Source organism: Xylocopa sonorina, chromosome 16, assembly GCF_050948175.1.
Source record: "Xylocopa sonorina isolate GNS202 chromosome 16, iyXylSono1_principal, whole genome shotgun sequence".
Taxonomy (NCBI): domain Eukaryota; kingdom Metazoa; phylum Arthropoda; class Insecta; order Hymenoptera; family Apidae; genus Xylocopa; species Xylocopa sonorina.
This window is the reverse complement of record NC_135208.1, coordinates 1,859,401-1,881,409: the sequence shown is the minus strand read 5'-3', so window position 1 is coordinate 1,881,409 and position 22,009 is coordinate 1,859,401. Positions and strand designations below refer to the sequence as shown.

The 22,009-nt window shown below is 32.1% G+C and overlaps 1 protein-coding gene across 2 annotated transcripts in view; it reads right to left on the bottom strand.

Annotated features, from left to right (window-relative positions):
• Window positions 1-4,151: 4,151 nt before the first annotated feature.
• Window positions 4,152-22,009, bottom strand: part of Ssh (Protein phosphatase Slingshot) — a 195,378-nt gene continuing 177,520 nt past the window's right edge. For both annotated transcript variants that reach the window (XM_076907397.1, XM_076907396.1), the window contains 4 exons: window positions 17,823-18,017; window positions 12,462-12,731; window positions 9,274-9,830; window positions 4,152-6,207 (listed from right to left, as the gene is read on the bottom strand). In XM_076907397.1, coding sequence (XP_076763512.1) covers window positions 4,181-6,207; window positions 9,274-9,830; window positions 12,462-12,731; window positions 17,823-18,017 — 3,049 coding nt within the window. In that variant the 3' untranslated portion in view covers window positions 4,152-4,180. The remainder of the gene's footprint in view (window positions 6,208-9,273; window positions 9,831-12,461; window positions 12,732-17,822; window positions 18,018-22,009) is intronic.

The window sequence follows — 22,009 nt, the reverse complement described above, 5'->3', positions numbered from 1 at the left end:
AATATAATCTTTCTTTTTCTTTAGTATTTTAAAGTTACGCGTGTGAAAATTTAAATTTTCCAATGTTCGTGAGAAGCACATTAATATTTCTTATGTTTTTCAATATAAACTTTCTCTTTCTTTAGTATTTCAAAGTTACTCTCTGTTAAAAATGTACATTTTCTAAACTTTGTGAGAAGATTTCTTATGTCTTTCAATATAAACTTCCTTCTTCTTTAGTATTTTAAAGTTACGCATGTGAAAATGTAAAATTACCAAAAACTGTGAGGAGCACATTGATATTTCTTATGTTTTTCAATATAATCTTTTTTCTTCTTTAGAACTGTAAAATTACGTATGCGAAAATGCTATTTTTCAAAGTTTATGAGAAACAAATTAATATTTGTTGCTTCCTTAATTGTTTTCCAATACAATCATTCTTCTTCTTTAGATCTTTAAAGTTACGCATGTGAAAATGTACATTTTTTAAACTTTGTGAGAAGCACATTGATATTTCTTATGTTTTTTTCTATATAATCTTTCTTTTTTTTTTAGTATTTTAAAGTTACGCATGTGAAAATTTAAATTTACCAAATTGTATAAGAAATACATTGATATTTCTCAAGTTTTCCAACATAATATTTCTTTTTCTTTAGTATTTTAAAGTTACGTGTGTGAAAATTTAAATTTTCCAAAGTTTGTGAGCAGTGCATTGATATTTCTCATGTTTTTTTCAATATAATCTTTCTTCTTCTTTAGTATTTTAAAGTTACGCATGAAAAATGTACATTTGCTAAACTTTGTGAGAAGCACATTGATATTCCTTATGTTTCCACCGTAAACTTTCTTCTTCTTTAGCATTTTAAAGTTATGCGTGTTAAAATGTACATTTGCCAGACTTTGTAAGAAAAACATTGATATTTCTCATGTTTTTTTCAATATAATCTGTCTTTTTCTTTAGTATTTTAAAATTGCGCATGTGAAAATGTACATTTTCTAAACTTTGTGAGAAGAACATTGATATTTCTCATGTTTTTCAATATAAGCTTTCTTTTTCTTTAGTATTTTAAAGTTACGCATGAAAAACTGTACATTTTCCTAACTTTGTGAGATGTAAATTGATATTTCTTATATTTTTCAATATAATCTTTCTTCTTCTTTAGTATTTTAAAGTTACGTGTTTGAAAATTTAAATTTTCCAAAGTTTGTGAGAAGCACGTTAATATTTTTTATGTTTTCCACTATAATATTTCTTTTCCTTTAGTATTTTAAAATTATGCATGTGAAAATGTACTTTTTCTGAACTTTGTGAGAAGTACATTGATATTTTTTACGTTTTTCAATATAATCTTTCTTTTTCTTTAGTATTTTGAAGTTACGCATGTAAAAATGTACATTTACCAAAGTTTGTGAGAAGCACATTGATATTTCTGATGTTTTTCAATACAATCTTTCTTCTTCTTTAGTATTTTAAAGTTATGCATGTGAAAATTTAAATTTTCCAAAGTTTGTGAGAAGCACATTGATATTTCTGATGTTTTCCGCTGTAAGCTTTCTTCTTCTTTAGCATTTTAAAGTTATGCGTGTTAAAATGTACATTTACCAAACTTTGTCAGAAGAACATTGATATTTCTCAAATTTTCCAATATAATATTTCTTTTTCTTTAATACTTTAAAGTTACGCATGTGAAAATTTAAATTTTCCAAAGTTTGTGAGAAGCACATTAATATTTTTTAAGTTTTCCAATATAATCTTTCTTTTTCTTTAGTATTTTAAAGTTATGCATGTAAAAATTTAAATTTATCAAATTTTCTAAGAAGTACATTGATGTTTCTCAAGTTTTCCAACATAATATTTCCTTTTCTTTAATATTTTAAAGTTATATGTGTGAGAATTTAAATTTTCCAAAGTTTGTGAGATGCGCATTGATATTTTTTATATTTTTCAGTATAGTCTTTCTTCTTTAGATCTTCAAAGTTACACTTTGTTGAAAATGTACATTTTTCAAACTTTTGTCAGAAGTATTTTGATATTTGTTGTATATTTACCAATATAATTAATCTTTCTTCTACTTTAGACCTTTAAAACCTTTTAAAGTAACATCATATTCGCAACCACGTGAAAACGTGCAATTTCCAAAATTTACAAGAACCACATTAATATTTATTACTTCTTTAATTAATATTCAGTCATATTTTCCAATATAATTTTTTTTCTTCTCTAAAGCAATGTTTCAAGCTATCATTCCACAATATTAATCAATTTGCAACCAATTAGAGAACTAAAGAAGCTAAATAAACATGTCTCACAGAACTTAATCGAACATCAGCAAAAGAACCACTTTAAGTCTCGCTTTTCTTCAGCCTCAACTCTAAAAAACCGTCAATTTTTCCACCAATTAATTACATACGACGAAAACTGGATACTTTTCAATAATTATAAGCGTTTTACACAAAATTTGGACAAAGATGAAGCGTCGAAACACATGTCAAAGCCAAGTACACACCAAAAGAGACTAATTATATCTATTTTGTGGTCCAGTGTGGATATTATTCGCTCTAATCTCATGAAATCTTGATAATAGATAACGAAGGACCTCTACTGCAATTAATTAGAAGAAATAATAAGATATCTGCAGATTGAGCAGCTGAAATTGACCAACAAGAACAGACCAATGCTCCTACAAAACAATGCTCGACAAGATGTCGCAAAATAAATTCTCCTGAAACTACAGAGCCAAATTTGGAAACATTTTGTCATCCACTGTACTCATTAGACCTCAGACTATCTGATTATAATTTTTTTTCAAGCTTTGAACGATTGTTTTTCAAGGAAAAATATTTTATTCCCATCAGTTTCTCTGCAGACCGTCTCACCATCGTTCTTAATTAGCTATTATTAAAACAACAACGTTTTACTGATAGTTTAACCGCGTATTAATTAGATTACTTGTTGCTCGAGATCTATTGAACCAATGTTTCAGTCTTCGTTTCATACTTAACGACCTAGTGCAATTAAAATGCGATCAGAGGCCACTCTCGAGAGGAGCCAAGGCGAAATCAGTGAAAACAATTGCTCTCGCGGATCGTTTTGTCTTTGATACCATGCAAGTAGCTCAGAAAATACTATCTCTGTTATCACATCGAAAGAAAACGTTCGAACGATCGCCTCTAAAGCGTACTGATCTGTGCACAGTCGTTTCTCTGCTCGCGTTCTCGCATTTGGCGACGAAAAATCGGTGTATTTACATTAAATCGTGGCTTGCTTCGTCGATTCTCTGCTCCTTAAAAATTTCGCAAGCTCCACCAAGTGCTCTGTACAATTTCTCAGTGAGGGATTCGCTGAAACGCGGTTACAATTCGCTCGAAACGCTGAAACGCGAGGCAGGGAACGCTTTTAACGGATACATAGACGTTTAACGGTACGACAAGGCACTTGTACCTTTTCGATATTTCTCCTAGAAGGTCGTATCGTCCATCCTACGCGAGAAATAAACGCGACAGTTCGTTAATCCAGGCTGAATTTCGCTCCACGACTCGCAACGAGCATCGACAGTACTCGAAACACGATCATTCTGGTACAATTATGGACCCGCATAATTTACATCGAGCGCGTTTTGCCGTGAGATGGACGATACGAGCACGCTTTGTCGTCGCTTCGATCGATACGGGGCAGTAAAACGCTTTACAATGTGTTAGAATCGTCGCGAGGGAGGACACGATGGGTACAATTCACGCGACTCGACCAGAGGCGGCCACTAATTGCAAGCTACGCTAAAAACTAACGAACACAAAGTGAACTCCGTCACTCTGTCGTGGCGTTATCGAAAAAATACGGGTGCTCTGACTTGTCGTACAGCTGGAGGGACGCAGCTCTCGCGAACGCGACATTGTACATCGACGATGGCGGGCGAAAATCGTCCTCAGAGGAGGAGAACCACGCGAAATCCTGTCCCAAATGGTCGTCGAACTTGGCGAGTACGGCTCGCCAGACTCGTTGGCATCGATAGAGATCACACACGGCTCCGCAGGAGTTCGCAACCGCACACGACAGCATACCCACACGTTGCATTCAGGTACGCGCGCTCAGATTCGACTCAAACTGGAGAGAGAGAGAGGGAGAGAGAGGGAAGGGGGGACGATAGAGGATCCAGACAAAACAAATGAACAAACAAACAGTGAAATCGAAACGTTCCCGCCTTTACATCGTGTTGTAAACCGGACTGTTGTGCCTAGGCCTGACCTGCAGCCTGGCAAGAGGATGCGTCCTGCCGTGCTGTTGCTGTTTCTTGCTAGCTGCTGCTGCGACACCTGGAACTGGTGGCCTTCCAGGCGCCTCTGGCGCCTCTGTGAACAGGTGCGACGACGAGTGATTGATCATAATCGGCGCAGACCTCCTGGTGTACTCTGGAGCGCACCTGGACTTGCTCTGCGAGTCGATCTGCTCCCAGTCTTTCTCTTTGTGCGCTCGTAATTGAACGTAATCCGTTGCTGGCTTCCTGGTGTCCGGTTTGACCTCGTACCTGCCAACGAGCACCCTCACAGAACGGTCCTCAGAGCTGTCCCTCGTCGCAGTGTCGCCAGGTCTGTCTTTGGTTTCGCACGGGGCCTGAATCTTCGATTCGTTGTGGGGTATCACTGGCGAGGATGGCAGGCTTCTGACCTTCTGCTCTCGTTTAGTACGAGTCAGAGGCACGTCGTTCTCGAAGCTGCTCTCAGGACTCTTCTCGAGCCTCGTCGACTTCGCCTCGAACTCCTTCTTCAGGTTCTTCACGATGCCAGAGCTGCTGCGCGGGCACTCAGCGTCAGGCGAGTCGTCCGCGGACAGGTAGCGCTTGTTGAACAGCGACTTGTTGGTCAGGTTCTCGAGGATCATCTTGTGGTGCTTCACAGACGAGCACTGGGTGGTGTAGACCACACAGGGGCTCGAAGTCTCGCTCTCGGACCTGCAGGATCTTAGGGAAGAAGGGAGATCCGTGTCAGAGGACAGAGAGGAAGGCGCTGGGGCGCTTGTGGACAGTCTACCGACCTGGCGGATCGAAACTGGAGAGATATCGATCCCACGGATGGGGCTGGGCGAGTTTCTGGCAGGGTCGACCTTTAAATGGTCCTGACTAGGCGATGAGTCCCTCCTCCGTGGCGTTGGGGACGCTGTGTGCTGCAGCAGCACTGGATTGTACGATTCCTCCTCGACTGGTAGCCTCTCCTTCTCCTCTGCGTCAGAATTCTGCGTGCAGACCCGCTTCACAGCCCCAGACGTGGTGTTTTCTTCGAGTTTCTGCTTGGTACGCTTCACAGTACCCGGATGCCAGGGTATTTCCTCTTTGTCGTAAGGGAAAAGACCGCTGGAGCCAAGTGGATCCGATGGTCGCATGTCGTACGAGCCCCAAGAGCTGTTCCTCGACGGCAGAGTCGCCCAGGAGCTGTGCACGGAGTTGTTGTCGAGCACCACGGCGCTGTCGTAGCTGCTCCAAGAGCTCTGTCGACTTGGCGAGTCTCTCGTCACTGGCTCGCCCTGTCTCTCCTCTCTGTCGAACACTCGATCGACCTGCGCGCTGAACGGGTCCCTGTCCTTCCTGGGCTTCCTCGAAACCGCAGGACAGACTGTCGTCGTGCTGCTCGTCGTTGTTGGAGCGCTGATCGCCACGCAGTCGTTCTCCACGCACAGTTCCCCGTTTGTCTTAGGATTACTACACGAATTGGTGCACGTCGCATCGGACGACGATGCAGTCCAGACTAGACACACACTGTTACCACCGTTCTCCGTCTTTTTGCCACGCAACTCGCCAGGATCCCACACGTCCTGCTTCGAGGTGGCCGTTGGCGACGATTCTGATGGCTGCGAGCGAGAATCGAGGCCGTTCTCAGTCACGATGGCTGCTGGACTGAGTTTGTTGTCAGAGTCAGAGCTTGGCGAGGAAGGTTTGCTGCCAACTGCCTCGAACTCCTTCGTCAGGTTCAGCACCAGACCTTTGCGACGCTGGCCCTGCGGCGTTTTAGACTTGGAGCTTCTGGTTTTGCAGTTGGGAGGCTCTGGTGCTGGGCTTGGAAGGTGCACGATCTTGTTCTGGGAGACGCTGTAGGACTGCCCGTTGCCGCAGGGCATTAACACGTTGCGAGCTTCCTGGGGCATGCCGAGTTTCTGGTTCGTAGAGCGCAGCAGGTCCTCTCGAGTCACTTCCGTGCTTCCTGTCTTGTCGATGCTCTCCAGGGATTGCGATAGGGGAACTGAAAGAGATTCTTAGGATTAATTAAATGGCACTTGACTTTTTGTGAAACATCAATTTTATGGTTTTTATTCTATTTTATGTATATGTTTTCTTTTCATTTTATGGTATATATGATAGCATTGAAAAATAATGAAATTAGGGAACTGAAAAAGAGGACCTGAAAGAGGGATTTTCGATGTTAATTAAATAGGACTTGACTTTCGTGAAATATCAATTTTATAGTTTTTATTTTATAATATATTATATATGAGCCGCTTATTTTGAAAGTGGCCAAACTCCATTTATCTTCAAATCGAGATATTTAAAGTTTTGCGTTTCAATGAATTTAAAAATATACGTATAGGATACTAATCATTTATACTGCTTAAGCGTATCTAAAGATGTTGAATTTAAAGTTCCTGTTAAAATAGTGGCAATTATTAAGTAAATAACGTGCGTTTTTTTAACAACAATGGAGTTGGGCCACTTTCAAATTAACAGCCAGATTCATTATAAAATTTCAAGGTGCCCAAGTCCATTCAACATAATTTAAGATGTTCCAAATTGAAAAAAAAACATTACTGAATTTATTTTATATATGTTGAAAACACTTCGGAAACACAATTTATGCGATTGAAAACATTTTTTAATTTATTACAGAACATAGAAAATTACAAACATAAATTTATTACAAAACAATTTACTATTCGTCTACATTTTGTGCGTGTGAAAGGGATTTGAAGAAATCATGATGTTCTGGTGGTATGTATCGTAATAGGTCGATTATGTCCTTAAATTTTGCTGTTGTAATTTGTCTAATATTTTTATACAATGGTGTCGATACAATATTTACGAACTTTCTTGGTCTACCCTGACGTGGTAATAAATTCAGGACTTTGAAATTTTCATTCTCATTCGTCGATATCTTATAGAAAATTTTCTATGGTTCATTTCTGACAAAACGCATCCAACATATTCTTAGCCAGTTTACTGATTCTCCATCAGAATTCTTTACCCTTTTAAAAATTGCGTCCTCTAATAATTTTGTTGATACAAAATCTTCCTGCTTTCCGACATTATCAATAGCAAATATGTTGAAGTAAGACGTATAAATGGAGTTGGGCCACTTTCAAGCTACACGGCTCAGTTATCTAATTAACTCCAAAAACTTATGTGTGAAAAATTTATTGTATTTGCTCTGAATATGAGCAACCTGAAATGCTTCGCTGATATATAACATAAAGTTGTACATGTAACCATGGTAACCGTCAAAAAGTTGAAAAATGGAGTTAGGTCACTTTCAAAATAAACGGCTCATATATATATATATATATATATATATATATATATATATATATATATATATATATATATATATATATATATATATATATATATATATATATATATATATATATATATATATATATATATATATATATATATATATATATTTTATATATATTATATATATATTTTTTTTTATTTTATGGGATAGATGATAGCATCGAAGGATAATGAAATTGGGGAACTGAAGAAGGAGACCTGAAAGCGGGATTCTTGATGTTAAATAAATAGGACTTGACTTTCGCCAAATATGAATTTTATAGTTTCTGTATAGATGATAGTATTGAAGAATAATGAAATTGCGGAACTGAATGAGGGTTTATCAATGTGAATTAAATATTGCTTGACTTTTCGTGAAATATTAATTTTATAGTTTTTGTATAGATGATAGCATCGAAGGATAATGGAATTGGGGAACTGAATGAGAGATTTTCGATGTAAGGTTCCCTCCCCACTTGTCTTGAACCACCCCTGCGAGAGTTCAAAATTTTTATTTTTATCACTTAGAGTCCCTATTTGCATCAATACGCCTCTGGGTGGATCAAAAAATTTTTATTCTTACTATTTGGAGTCCCCACTTGTCTTGAACCACCCCTGCGAGAGTTCAAAATTTTCATTTTTATCACTTAGAGTCCCTATTTGCATCAATACGCCTCTGGGTGGATAAAAAAATTTGTATTTTCACTATTTAGGGTCCCCACTTGTCTTGATTCGTCCCTGAAAGGCCTAACATTCTTATTTTTAAGGCTTAGGGTGCCCCCATTTGCATTAATACACCCTTGAGGGACCCAAAATTCTTATTTTTATCCCTTAGGGTCCCTATTTGCGTTGATATGTCTCTGGATGAATAAAAAAATTTGTATTCTTACTGCTTAGGGTCCTCATTTGCATAGATCCACCCCTATTAAGACCTCTGGGCCGTTATATGACCACATACTTCGCTTACCACTTAATACAATTCTGATTTTCAAGCATTAAAATAATATGCGAAGATCATAGTTCATCAAAAATAGAATATTGACATAAAAAATGAAACGTACAAATCCAATAATTCCAAATGAAACCTGAACATTTCCTCTGTTTTCAGTTAACATCAGTGGAATATGATTTTGAAGCATTAAAATATGCGAAGACCATATTCGATAAAAAATCGAATTTGATATAAAAAAAAATCAAACATACAAATCCAACGCAATGAAATCTGAATACTTTCTTTAAATCAGTGAAATGTGATTTTGAAGCATTAAAATATGCAAAGACATTAATCATTAAAATATGCAAAAGCATTAAAATATGGATAACTCATCAAAACTCGAATTTGACATAAAAAATGAAACGTACAAATCCAACAATTCCAAATGAAATCTGAATATTTTCTCTGTTTTCAATTGACATCAGTGGAATATGATTTTGAAGCATTAAAATATGCGAAGACCATATTCGATAAAAAATCGAATTTGATATAAAAAAAAATCAAACATACAAATCCAACGCAATGAAATCTGAATACTTTCTTTAAATCAGTGAAATGTGATTTTGAAGCATTAAAGTATGCAACGACATTAATCATTAAAGTATGCAAAAGCATTAAAATATGCATAACTCATCAAAACTCGAATTTGACATAAAAAATGAAACGTACAAATCCAACAATTCCAAATGAAACCTGAACATTTCCTCTGTTTTCAATTAACATCAATGAAACACAAACTAAAACTAAATAAATAAGATCGCATACCGGAAGGCAGCATAGTTTCAGTAATTTTCACGTTGGGCGACCAACTTTTGGGCCTCTGATTAGTCTTCTTCAGCTCAAACCCGGAAACAGCTTGCAGCCCGTTGTTCAAATTATCCGACTTCTCCTCCTTCTTCGACTGGTCCTTCGCAGACGTTGGAGACTTAAGATTCGTGTCCGATTTCGACCTCTGCAGCTTCTCCTTGTTCTTCATCGCGTCCAATATGCCCTGATAGGTCTCCAATTGCAACAGGAAGCTGTTGTTCGGCTTAATGCAGTTCCGTTTCTCCTTGACGTGCTTCCAGGCCTGCGAGAAGTCCCAGTTGTACGCTTTCATCGCGTACGCGATCACCACTGAGGCGGACCTGGAGACCCCCATCTTGCAGTGCACCAGCACCTTCGAACCCTCCTTCTTCGCCTTGGTGATGTACTTGAACGTGTCGTCCCAGTGCTTGAGAAGGTCCGTCTTCTCGTCGTCGTAGACACGCACGTTCAGGTACGTGAACATCCCAGGGAAGAAGTTGTCGATCTCACGAGTTACGTTCAGGATATGCCTAACACTGGACAAAGAACGAGTTAAGGGTGTGGTGAAAAATGTTTGAAAATGTTTAAAATGTTTGCACATATTATGTTGAAATGAATATGTATTACATATATTATAGTGAAATGAACATAAATGGTTCAACAGCAATGTATTAAGTCCATCTGATCTTGAAAAATATATAGTAAATGGTTCAACAGTAATATATTAAGTTCATTTGATTTTTAAAAATATAGTAAATGTTTTAACGAACATAAATGTTTCAACAACAATATATGAAGTCCATTTGATTTTGAAAAATATAGTAAATGATTCAACAGCAATATATTAAGTCCATTTGATTTTTTAAAATGTAGTAAATGTTTCAATAGCAATATATTAAGTCCATTTGATTTTGGAAAATATAGTAAATGTTTCAACGAACATAAATATTTCAACAGCAATATATTAAGTTCATTTGATTTTTCAAAATATAATAAATGTTTCAACGAACAGATTTTTCAAAATATATTAAATGTTTCAACAGCAATATATTAAGTCCAATTGATTTTTTAAAAATATAGTACATGTTTCAACAGCACTATATTAAGTAAGTCCATTTGATTTTGCAAAATATAATAAATGTTTCAACAGCACTATATTAAGTAAGTCCATTTGATTTTGCAAAATATAGTAAATGTTTCAACAGCACTATATTAAGTAAGTCCATTTGATTTTGCAAAATATAGTAAATACGTATATAAAATATAGTAATAACATTCAGGATATGCCTAACACTGGACAAATAACGAGTTAAGGGTGTGGTGAAAAATGTTTAGATGAATACGTATTACATATATTATGATGAAACGAACATGAATGGTTCAACAGTAATATATTAAGTCCATCCGATTTTTAAAAATATAGCAAATGTTTCAACGAACAGATTTTTCAAAATATATTAAATGTTTCAACAGCAATATATTAAGTCCAATTGATTTTTCAAAATATAGTAAATGTTTCAACAGCAATATATTAAGTCCATTTGATCTTTAAAAATATAGTAAATGTTTCAACAGCAATATATTAAGTCCATTTGATCTTTAAAAATATAGTAAATGTTTCAACAGCAATATATTAAGTCCATTTGATCTTTAAAAATATAGTAAATGTTTCAACAGCAATATATTAAGTCCACTTGATTTTGAAAAATATAGTAAATGGTTCAACAGCAATATATCAAGTCCATTTGATTTTGAAAAATATAATTTAAAGCTATTTATAAAAAAGTCCATTTTAGAATATTAAGTCCAATTTCAGGATATTTCTGTTAAATAAATTAAAACTTTTTATAGAAAAGTCCATTTCAGAATATTAAGTTCAAGAACAGGATATTTCTGCTAAATAATATAAAGCTTTTTTTAGGAAAGTCCATTTCAGAATATTAAGTTCAACAATAGGATATTTCTGCTAAATAATTTAAAGCTTTTTATAAAAAAAATCCATTTCAGAATATTAAGTTCAATTTCAGGATATTTCTGCTAACTAATTTAAAGCTTTTTATAGAAAAGCCCATTTCAGAATATTAAGTTCAATTTTAGGATATTTTTGCTAAATAATTTAAAGCTTTTTATAGAAAAGTTCCATTTGAGAAATCATATTAAGTTCAATAACAGGATATTTCTACCAAATAATTTAAAACTATTGCAAATGTAAATATATACAGAGTATTATAGACAGACTAGACAATATTAACGCGAAATTTTAACATCTGACACTAAAAACAGAAGCTCAATCATTCTAATATCAAGTTTCTTCAACCATTTGTTATCGACGTTATTGGATAATACTAGTAAATAATTAACTACAATTTATCGACGCTGCACTTCACATTTATAATTAACATATCCAAATTTCAATTTACCACATTATACTTATTATCTTTCAAGCAAAAAAGTGAACAATAATATTCTTACGTACTTATTCAAATAAATGCAATAATTGCTTGATTACAAGTATAGATAAATTTGTTTATCCTACCTCTGAAAAGTTTCGATTATTAAAAGTTACATTCAAGTATCAAAGATTCTCAGAATCGCTTCTTAATCGATTTACATAAAAATAACAGTTTTTCATGAGTCCACTTTTGTATCGACTCTTATCAAGAATTTACAAAATAAAAAAAGTGAGTTAAACTCAAATAATACAGTATAAAAGCATGTATAAACGAAATAGAAAAATTACAGCGATCAATAATGCTATTAAATTCCACTTTGGATATGTAATATCGCATTTGATTAGATAATACAAATAAAACATCCTTTTTATCAAAATATTCTTAGATACGTTAGTTACCAACGTGCCTTAGTGTCGATAAACTAGGTCATTTATTTACCAACACCACGCAATTTCTCGCTGCGACTCGTAACTCGATACTAGAATGATTTATACACGTCCATGCACCTTCCACCCTCTCAACCATCGATTCCAAACTTGTGCTGCTCTTCTTCAGCTCGTTGGAATTGCACAAATTCTATACATCTCAACAGAAGAGTTAAAGAGTCGTTTATAAGAACCAGAGACGTGAACTTGATAGAAAGCACAAAAGATATTCGCGTTTGATAGGAGAAATCTGTTGGTGGACGATGGAATCTCGAGGAAAGAAACTCACCCATTCTTCTGGAGCTCCTCCAAGTTGCTCGCGTTCCACTCGCTTCCTAGGTAAACGTGATCGAATATTTCAGTCGGCGCGTCCATCTGACCCAGAATGGTGAGCATCTCCTGATCGATGAATGGCTTAAACTCTCCGAGATCCATGTCGAGGTCTTCCTCAAGACGACCTCGAATGTATTTCGAGGTTACTTCGTCGAGGTCCACCGACATCATGATCTCCTTCAACGTCGATCGGATCACGCGCTCAGTCTCGTCCCTTTCTCTGGGTCTGTCGAGAAAAAATGACAAATATTTAGAAACGAATCGATGTGCACTTCATAAAAAATAATAAACGTTAAATTAAAGATTTCTGTGGAGGAAAAATCGTTCAAAATGTGATTTTTAAAAACATGTTTTGGGTCATTGGACACAGATTTAGATTCAAGAAAAAGAAATAAAGCATTGTTTGAGTTTTAAGTGCAAAACAATTATGGAAATACCTATTTATCCTTGACCAGTGATTAGTAAATATATTTCTGGCGATATTGAGATACCAAAAGAGTTTTATTGCTGTATAATATGCAATTACTGCAAGCCAAATATTGCAGATATCTAAATAATTTAATTAGTTTTTATTAAATACAATATTACACAAAATACACACCTAAGAGTTATTTAAATTATTTTTAACAATGCATATAATTACTTATTACTTAACATTAAGTATAATTTCTAATAATAAAATCAACTTAATGAATAATTTGTTTAAATAAGTAAAACAGCAACTAAAGCAACATTTAGGTATCTAACAATCAAATTTAGAGAATACTTGATGACTGTGGTGACTGAAAAATGTTCAGTTTTCACTTGAAAGTTGTGTAAAAGGAAACGAAGATTATACATGGTGTCCACATCCGACAATATCTTTACGATCCTCTGCAAAATGCGAGTTTAATTACATCGTAAAGAGAGATCACAGTATACTGTTTCAAATTTGTCAAATATTTTCGAAAGAACTGCAAGCATTTCCAAATTATTTCTAATTTTTCTTAGAACAGAAAACTTACCAAAGCCATGTTTACAAATGAAAGAATCTGCTAACGTGCGACGCTACAATCATTCTGCACTTCGTATTTTAAAAACTGGTTCTTCGATCGATCGTTTTTAATTAATAAACAACTCTGTAATCACTTTCAAATTTCTGCAAGCTCTAAAAAATGTTTAGTCTTCGCTTTAGAATTGTTTAAAAGGAAAGAAAGGCGTATGAAAAGAAAATTAGTTCTTCAATCGACTGTTCTTAATTAATAGAGGACTCTATAATCACTTTCAAATTTCTGCAAGCTCCAAAAAATGTTTAGTTTTCGCTTTAGAATTGTTTAAAAGGAAAGAAATGCGTATGAAAAGAAAATTTGTATAGAAATGTAATAATTTAAATAAGTTTTTAATTTATAAAATTAAGTACTCTTATTTTTTTAGGTTTTTAAGCAGAAAACGCGCGAACTACCTTCCCCTGAGACGTCAGAGTCGACACTGCGGGTGCGAAGGCGCGCTCTTTCTATCTCGCAGCGTCGCGCGCAGCTTTCTCTCTGCGCATGCGCGCGACAGCCAAACACAACGTCGCGGGAATTGTAAAGTGCACAGTTTTATACAAAACTGTGTGTATCTTGTTTTTTATAAACTGAGAGATGGATATTTAAATTAAACTGAAAGATTATACATTGTACGAAAGATTTATATAATTATAAAGAAGAATTAAAGCTTTTTCCTTTAATTTTTCTATATAAAGGAGTCATTAAATTGATATTTAGTGGAAATAAAGAGTGCTGTAGTTTTACAGTGCCTACACGCGAGCTATCAATGGAAAAAGCTATCATTTCTCTCGATATTTGTTAAGAATTAGCAAAGAAATCTTCATTTTTCCAAAGGAATTGCGAAATAACACAAATGAAAAATATACAGCCTGAATTCTTAAAAATTAAAATAAATTATTACAAGTTCCTTTCACAAATGTTCAAACAAATTTTTTCACTAAAATACTAAAATACAAATATTTTAGGAAAATTAAAGGATATAATTTAGAATTGAATAATTAATGAATTAGTAATTATTATTAAAAGTGATAAAGTGTATATTTATATTAATGGAAGGACTTTAAGTAAGATTTAAAATAACTTTTAAGTAAGAAAAATATGTAATATTAAATATATTATTTTAAGAAAAATAAATATATCGATTTTAGAACTGAGAAATTAAAGAATTAATAAATATTATTAAAAATGATAATTTTTAATAACTGGATAGTTTAAAAATTATTTAAGCTCTTTATAATACACTTATGAGCAACTAAATTGATTAAACCTTCAGATACACACATAAAGCTAATTTTTTCAAAAATTGTGGCAATCAATGGACAAAAAACATATTAGTTTTTAATTATTAGATATTTAGCTTTAAATTGATAGCAACATCATACAAATTGGTCGACTATTTTTTAAATTAAGTTACCTGAATTCGAATGAACAAAAAAAGCTAGAATATCCTTTTTTTTTGTTGGAAACGATGTTTTTATTAAATTAAAACGAGAAATTTAAATTTAACATTGAAGACTTATTTAATTTATTAAATTTAAATACTTGGCATTGCCCTTTTTTCCCTAGCTTAAAAAATATTTTACCTTTTTTTTTTTGTTCATTGAACTTCAGGTCACATAATTAGATTTGTTTGATTGTTTTATGGCAAGTTTTTTACTTAAGTTCAATCTTTAAGTTAAGATAATTGACTTAAGTTCAATCTTTATGTTAAGATACCTAATTTTAATCTTTAAGCTAAGATATTTAACTTAAGTAAGTTCAATCTTCAAGTTAAGATTAACACTAATCTCTAAGCTGAGGTATTTAAATTAAGTAAGTTCAACCTTCAAGTTAAGATTAATTTCAATCTTTAAGCTGAGATATTTAAGTTAAGTAAGTTTAATTTTGAAGCTAAGATACTTAACTTAAGTAAGTTCAATCATCGAGTTAAGATATTTAATTTAAGGCTTGAACTTAAGTTAAATATCTTAAAGATTGAACTAACTTAAGCTAATGATTGAAATATTACTATTTTAGCAATAGAAAATATTGCTAAGATATTGATATTTTCACAATAGAAATTGTTGCTAAAATAGTAATATTTTAGCAATAGAAATTGTTGCAAAAATATTACTGTAATATACCCTTCCTAACTTAAAGGATATTTTAGCTTTTGTTATTCATTAGACTTCAGGCTACACAATTTAAAAAATAGTCGACCAATTTTCATAATGTTAGCATCAATTTAAGAATTAAATACCTAGCAATTAAAAACCAATATATTTTTCATCAATTGTCTGCACCATCTTTAGAAAAATTTACTTTACATGCGTACGTGAAGCTCCTCAACGCGTTACCATATCAAGTTAGAAACGAATAGAGCAACGAACAATCCTAACTGAAAATAATAGAACGACGTGGCAATAAAGGCGTGCGTTGTTCAACAATCGCGTAAACAATCCTGAAAAACGAGTGCGATACGTCAACAAACCAGTGAAACGCTGGCACAGCACCAAGTTTAAATCGGTATCTACTCAAACAGCTCCACTCGAATCGGTTCTACGCTTCGTTCGCCATTGCACCTCGCTTAAGATTGCTAACTCGACCACGTATTCATTCAATTAACCAAACAACAGTCGCATCCACGTTTGCTCTCGTTGTCGACGCTAATTTGTGCTTTCAAAGTCGAAGGAATTGTTAGCTTCACGTTGAGGAATTAACTTCGATAAATCAATTTTATCGTCCTTCATAAATCAACTTTGGTTGAGGAATTAACTTCGATAGAGAACGATCCTCAACGACTTGTATTTCTTCTAAATTATATTATATTTTGCTATCTGTTGGGCAGTGCAATAATTAATGAAACCTGCGACAAGGTTTTAATACACGTGTCTTAATTTTTTAAACTAATTTTCCCATGAATGACGACGTGTTTTTAGTTTTTAGAAGCGCATGTCCTAATCTTGACCATAGCAAGCAACAAACCTAAAAATTAACCAAACAACAGTCGCATCCACGTTTGCTCTCGTTGTCGATGCTAATTTGTGCTTTCAAAGTCGAAGGAATTGTTAGTTTCACGTTGAGAAATTAACTTCGATGGAGAACAATCCTCAACGACTTGTAATTCTTCTAAGTTTCATTTTATGTAACTATTGAGGACTGCAATAATTAATGAAACCGTCGACAAAGTTTTGATACACGTGTCTTAATTTTTTAAACTAACTTTCCTATGAATAACGACGTGTTTTTAGTTTTTAGAAGCGCATATCCTAATCTTGACCATGGCAAGCAACAAACCCAAGAAGCACCTCGACTTTATCACTAAAACAACAACACAAAAGATTCAAAATAAACGACGAAGACCTTTAGCAGGTATGTGTAATAAATAATAATTAATTCTACTTCGAAAGTAGTGGCTTTTTAAATATTATTCCTGCTCCAAACAGCTGCTTGCCAAATGCAATGCATGTGTGTCTCAACTTGATGAATAGGACAACACAAAAGGTTCAAAGTAGACGATGAAGACCTTTAGCAGGTATGTGTAGTAAATAATAATTAATTCTACTTCAAAAGTAGTGGTTTTTTAAGTATTATTCCTGCTCCAAACAGCTGCTTGCCAAATGCAATGCATGTGTGTCTCAACTTGATGAACAGGACAACACAAAAGGTTCAAAGTAGACGATGAAGACCTTTAGTTGGTATTTGTAATAAATAATAATTAAGTTGACTTCAAAAGTAGTGGCTTTTTGGATATTATTTCTAGGATGAACAGCTGGTTTCCAAATGTTGCTATATTCGATAATCTCCAAAGGATGGGTCGACAGTTGCTGTTTTATGATTTAGCAGACCTGGTTGAACTTCAACAAATCAAATTTATTGTTTTAAGAGAAATAATAATTTTATTTGCTTAACAAATCAAATTGAATGGGTTTTAAGAGAAATAATAATTTTATTTGCTTAACAAATCAAATTGAATGGGTTTTAAGAGAAATAATAATTTTATTTGCTTAACAAATCAAATTGAATGGGTTTTAAGAGAAATAATAATTTTGTTTGCTTAACAAATCAAATTGAATGGGTTTTAAGAGAAATAATAATTTTGTTTGCTTAACAAGTCAAATTTAATGGGTTTTAAGAGAAATAATAATTTTGTTTGCTTAACAAATCAAATTTAATGGGTTTTAAGAGAAATAATGATTTGATTTGCTTAAAAAATCAAATTTAGTGGGTCTGAATATAATTCGATGTTGGATTTTTGTTGTTTTTGGAGGAGGAAAGGTTGAAGAGGGGGTTTGAGAAGATGGACTTACTTGGTGCGTACGCTGTCCGGCGACGGTGGTCTTCGAGACTCCAGATTGTCCATAGCATTCCACTCGTTGAGGCACGAGCGATCGCTCTCAATTCGGTTCTCATAGTAACTGACCCAGTCGTGCGACAGCCCGCCTAGGAAGTAGTTCTGTTCGCGTGCTTTACTCGACACTTTGTGCAACGTTTGCAAGGCCGACCTGCGGGCAAATTCGAGGAGGATTTTGGTCAAAATTATTTCTTCCTTGATCTAAGAAAAAATCAAAAATAGATCAATTGGTTTTTATTTGATATAAAATAGATTTCTATTTTTTAAATATTGCTTTTAGTATTTCTGCAGGTAAATTCGAGGAGGGTTTTGTTCAAAATTATTTCTTCCTTGATCTAAGAAAAAATCAAAAATAGATCAATTGGTTTTTATTTGATATAAAATAGATTTCTATTTTTTAAATATTGCTTTTAGTATTTCTGCAGGTAAATTCGAGGAGGGTTTTGTTCAAAATTATTTCTACCTTGATCTAAGAAAAAATCAAAAATAGATCAATTGGTTTTTATTTGATATAAAATAGATTTCTATTTTTTAAATATTGCTTTTAGTATTTCTGCAGGTAAATTCGAGGAGGGTTTTTTCAAAATTATTTCTTCCTTGATCTAAGAAAAAATAAAAAATAGATAAATTGGTTTTTATTTCATTTCAAATGGATTTATATTTTTTTAATATTGTTTTTAATATTTCTGCGGGCAAATTCAAGGAAGTTTCTTTAAAAATAATTTCTTGGGTGGTTTAGGAAATTATAAAACAGATAAATTGTTTTTTGTTCGTTTCTTGTTTAATTTAAAATGGATTTCGTCTTTCTTCTTCTTTTTTTTTTAATATTGCTTTTAGTATTTCTGCGGGCAAATTCGAGGTGGGTTTTTTGAAATTAATTTCTTCATTGGTCTGGGAAATTATAAAACAGATAAATTATTTTTTGTTCGATTTAAAATGGATTTTTTTACCCTTTTTTTTTTAATATTGCTTTTAGTATTTCTGCAGGCAAATTCGAGGAGAGTTATTTCAAAATAATTTCTTCCTTGATCTAAAAAAAAAAAATAAAAAATAGATAAATTGGTTTTTATTTGATTTCAAATGGATTTCTTCTTTTATTTTTTTTTTAATATTAATTTTAGTATATCTGCAGAGAGTTTTTTTAAAACAATTTCTTCGTTGGTATACGAAATTCTAAGATAGATAAATTACTTTTTGTTCGATTTAAAATGGATTTCTTTACCCTTTTTTTTTAAATATTGCTTTTAGTATTTCTGCAGGTAAATTCGAGGAGGGTTTTTTTAAAACAATTTCTTCGTTGGTATACGAAATTCTAAGATAGATAAATTACTTTTTGTTTGATTTAAAATGGATTTCTTTACCCTTTTTTTTTAAATATTGCTTTTAGTATTTCTGCAGGTAAATTCGAGGAGGGTTTTTTCAAAATAATTTCAATGGACAACTCACAGTTAATTTCTACGAAGAACTCACAGTTTCTCGTCGAGATACACGAAACACAAGCTTGGTCGTACGGGTTTCACCCGGTAGCCAAGCGATACGTAAACTAACGAGCGAACAAGAAGGAACGGTCGAAGAAAATATCTTAAATAAGAACCACATCCGTTTTCAGCCAACAGAGGAAATAGCTAATCGCGTTTCCCTTGCTTACGGTCGTTTTCATTTTTACCAAGACGCGATAAACCCGCTGTTTGCCTTCTCCAGACAACTTTTAAATGCCACCCAGTGAAACGTTTCGCGTATAAATGCAAATACGTGATTTTTACAGCATACATTTATATATTGATGAATATCATAAATTATATATATAGTATAATACACTAAGTTTAATTTCTAATTAAAAACCTTGAATAAAATTATATAATATTATAATGCTATAAGAACAATAAGAAATTAAAAAAAAAAAATTAACTTTTGTCAAATAACTTTTGAACTTAAATATTTAACTTAAAAAGGATTAATTTAATTCTTTAAAAATTCAACTTGGAACAGTGTAACTTAGTTGTTTAAAAATTTAACTTAGAAAAAAATAACTTAGTCCTTCAAGAATTCATCTTAGAACAGTGTAACTTAGTTGTTTAAAAATTTAACTTAAAAAAGTGTACTTTAGTTCTTTAAAAATTTAACTTAAAAAAGTGTACTTTAGTTCCTTAAAAATTTAACTTAAAAAAGTGTACTTTAGTTCTTTAAAAATTTAACTTAGAAAAGTGCAACTTAGTTGTTTAAAAATTTAACTTAGAAAAAAATAACTTAGTCCTTCAAAAATTCAACTTAGAACGGTTTAACTTAGTTTTTTAAATATTTAACTTAAAAAAATGTACTTTAGTTCTTTAAAAATTTAACTTAAAAAAGTGTACTTTAGTTCTTTAAAAATTCAACTTAGAAAAGTGCAACTTAGTTGTTTAAAAATTTAACTTAGAAAAAAATAACTTAGTCCTTCAAGAATTCGACTTAGAACGGTTTAACTTAGTTTTTTAAATATTTAACTTAAAAAAATGTACTTTAGTTCTTTAAAAATTTAACTTAAAAAAGTGTACTTTAGTTCTTTAAAAATTCAACTTAGAAAAGTGCAACTTAGTTGTTTAAAAATTTAATTTAAGAAAAATTGTATTATTCCTTCAAAAATTCGACTTAGAACGGTTTAACTTAATTTTTTAAATATTTAACTTAAAAAAATGTAACTTAGTTCTTTACAAATTTAACTTAGGAAAGTACAATTTAGTTCCTTTAAAATTTAACTTAAAAAAGATTAACTTAATTCTTTAAAAATTTAACTTAGAAAAGTTTACCTCATTTTCTTTTATTAAGTAATTTTTAAAGTTTATCTCAATTCTTTTTTAAGCCATCTTTAATTAAATTCGACCTTTTGCAGAACTTCACCCTTATGTAAATTAAATTCGTCCTTTTACAAATCAAATTCACATTTCTTTATTTCTCATACATCCAAATTACGTTCATCCCTTTGCAAATCAAATTCACCCTTTTGCAAATTGAATACACCCTTTTACAAATCAAATTCACATTCTTCTATTTTTCATTCGTGTCATATTATTTTGTTCGTTGCAACAAATAGGTAAATATGGTCGAAATTAGTTAAACATTAATAATTAAATAGAGCTAGAATTTAAGTAAATATTAATGACTAAATCGAGATAAAAATTAAACAGATATTAATAATTAAATCACGATGAAAATTTGCTAAACATTAATAATTAAATCCAGCACGAAATTTTGGAAATATTAATAACTAAATAGAGATCAAAATTGGGTAAATATATTGGGTTAATTATTAAATCGAGATCGAAATTAAATAAAAATTGATACTTAAATTACGATGAAAATGAGTTAAATATTAATAATTACATCGAGCTCGAAATTAAGTAAATATTAAAAACTAAATCGAGTACGAAATTAAATAAAAATTAATAATTAAATCGAGATCGAAATTAAATAAATATTAATAATTAAATCACGATCAAAATTAAATTAATATTGATACTTAAATGACTATCGAAATTAGCTAAACATTAATAATTACATTGAGCTCAAAATTAAGTAAATATTAAAAACTAAAGTGCGAAATTTCGAGTACGAAATTAAATAAAAATTAATAATCAAATCGAGATTGAAATTAAATAAATATTAATAATTAAATCACGATCAAAATTAAATTAATATTGATACTTAAATGACTATCGAAATTAGCTAAACATTAATAATTACATTGAGCTCAAAATTAAGTAAATATTAAAAACTAAATTGAGTACGAAATTAAATAAAAATTAATAATTAAATCGAGATCGAAATTAAATAAATATTAGTAATAAAATCGCCATCAAAATTAAATAAATATTGATAATTGAATGATGATCGACGTTAGCTAAACATTAATAATTAAATCGAGCTTGAAGTTAAGTAAATATTAAAAACTAAATTGAGTACGAAATTAAATAAAAATTAATAATTAAATCGAGATCGAAATTAAATAAATATTAATAATAAAATCACGATTAAAATTTGCTAAACATTAATAATTGAATCCAGCACGAAATTTTGAAAATATTAATAACTAAATAGAGATAAAAATTGGCTAAACATATTGGGTTAAAATATGTTGGGTAATAATTAAATCGAGTACGAAATTAA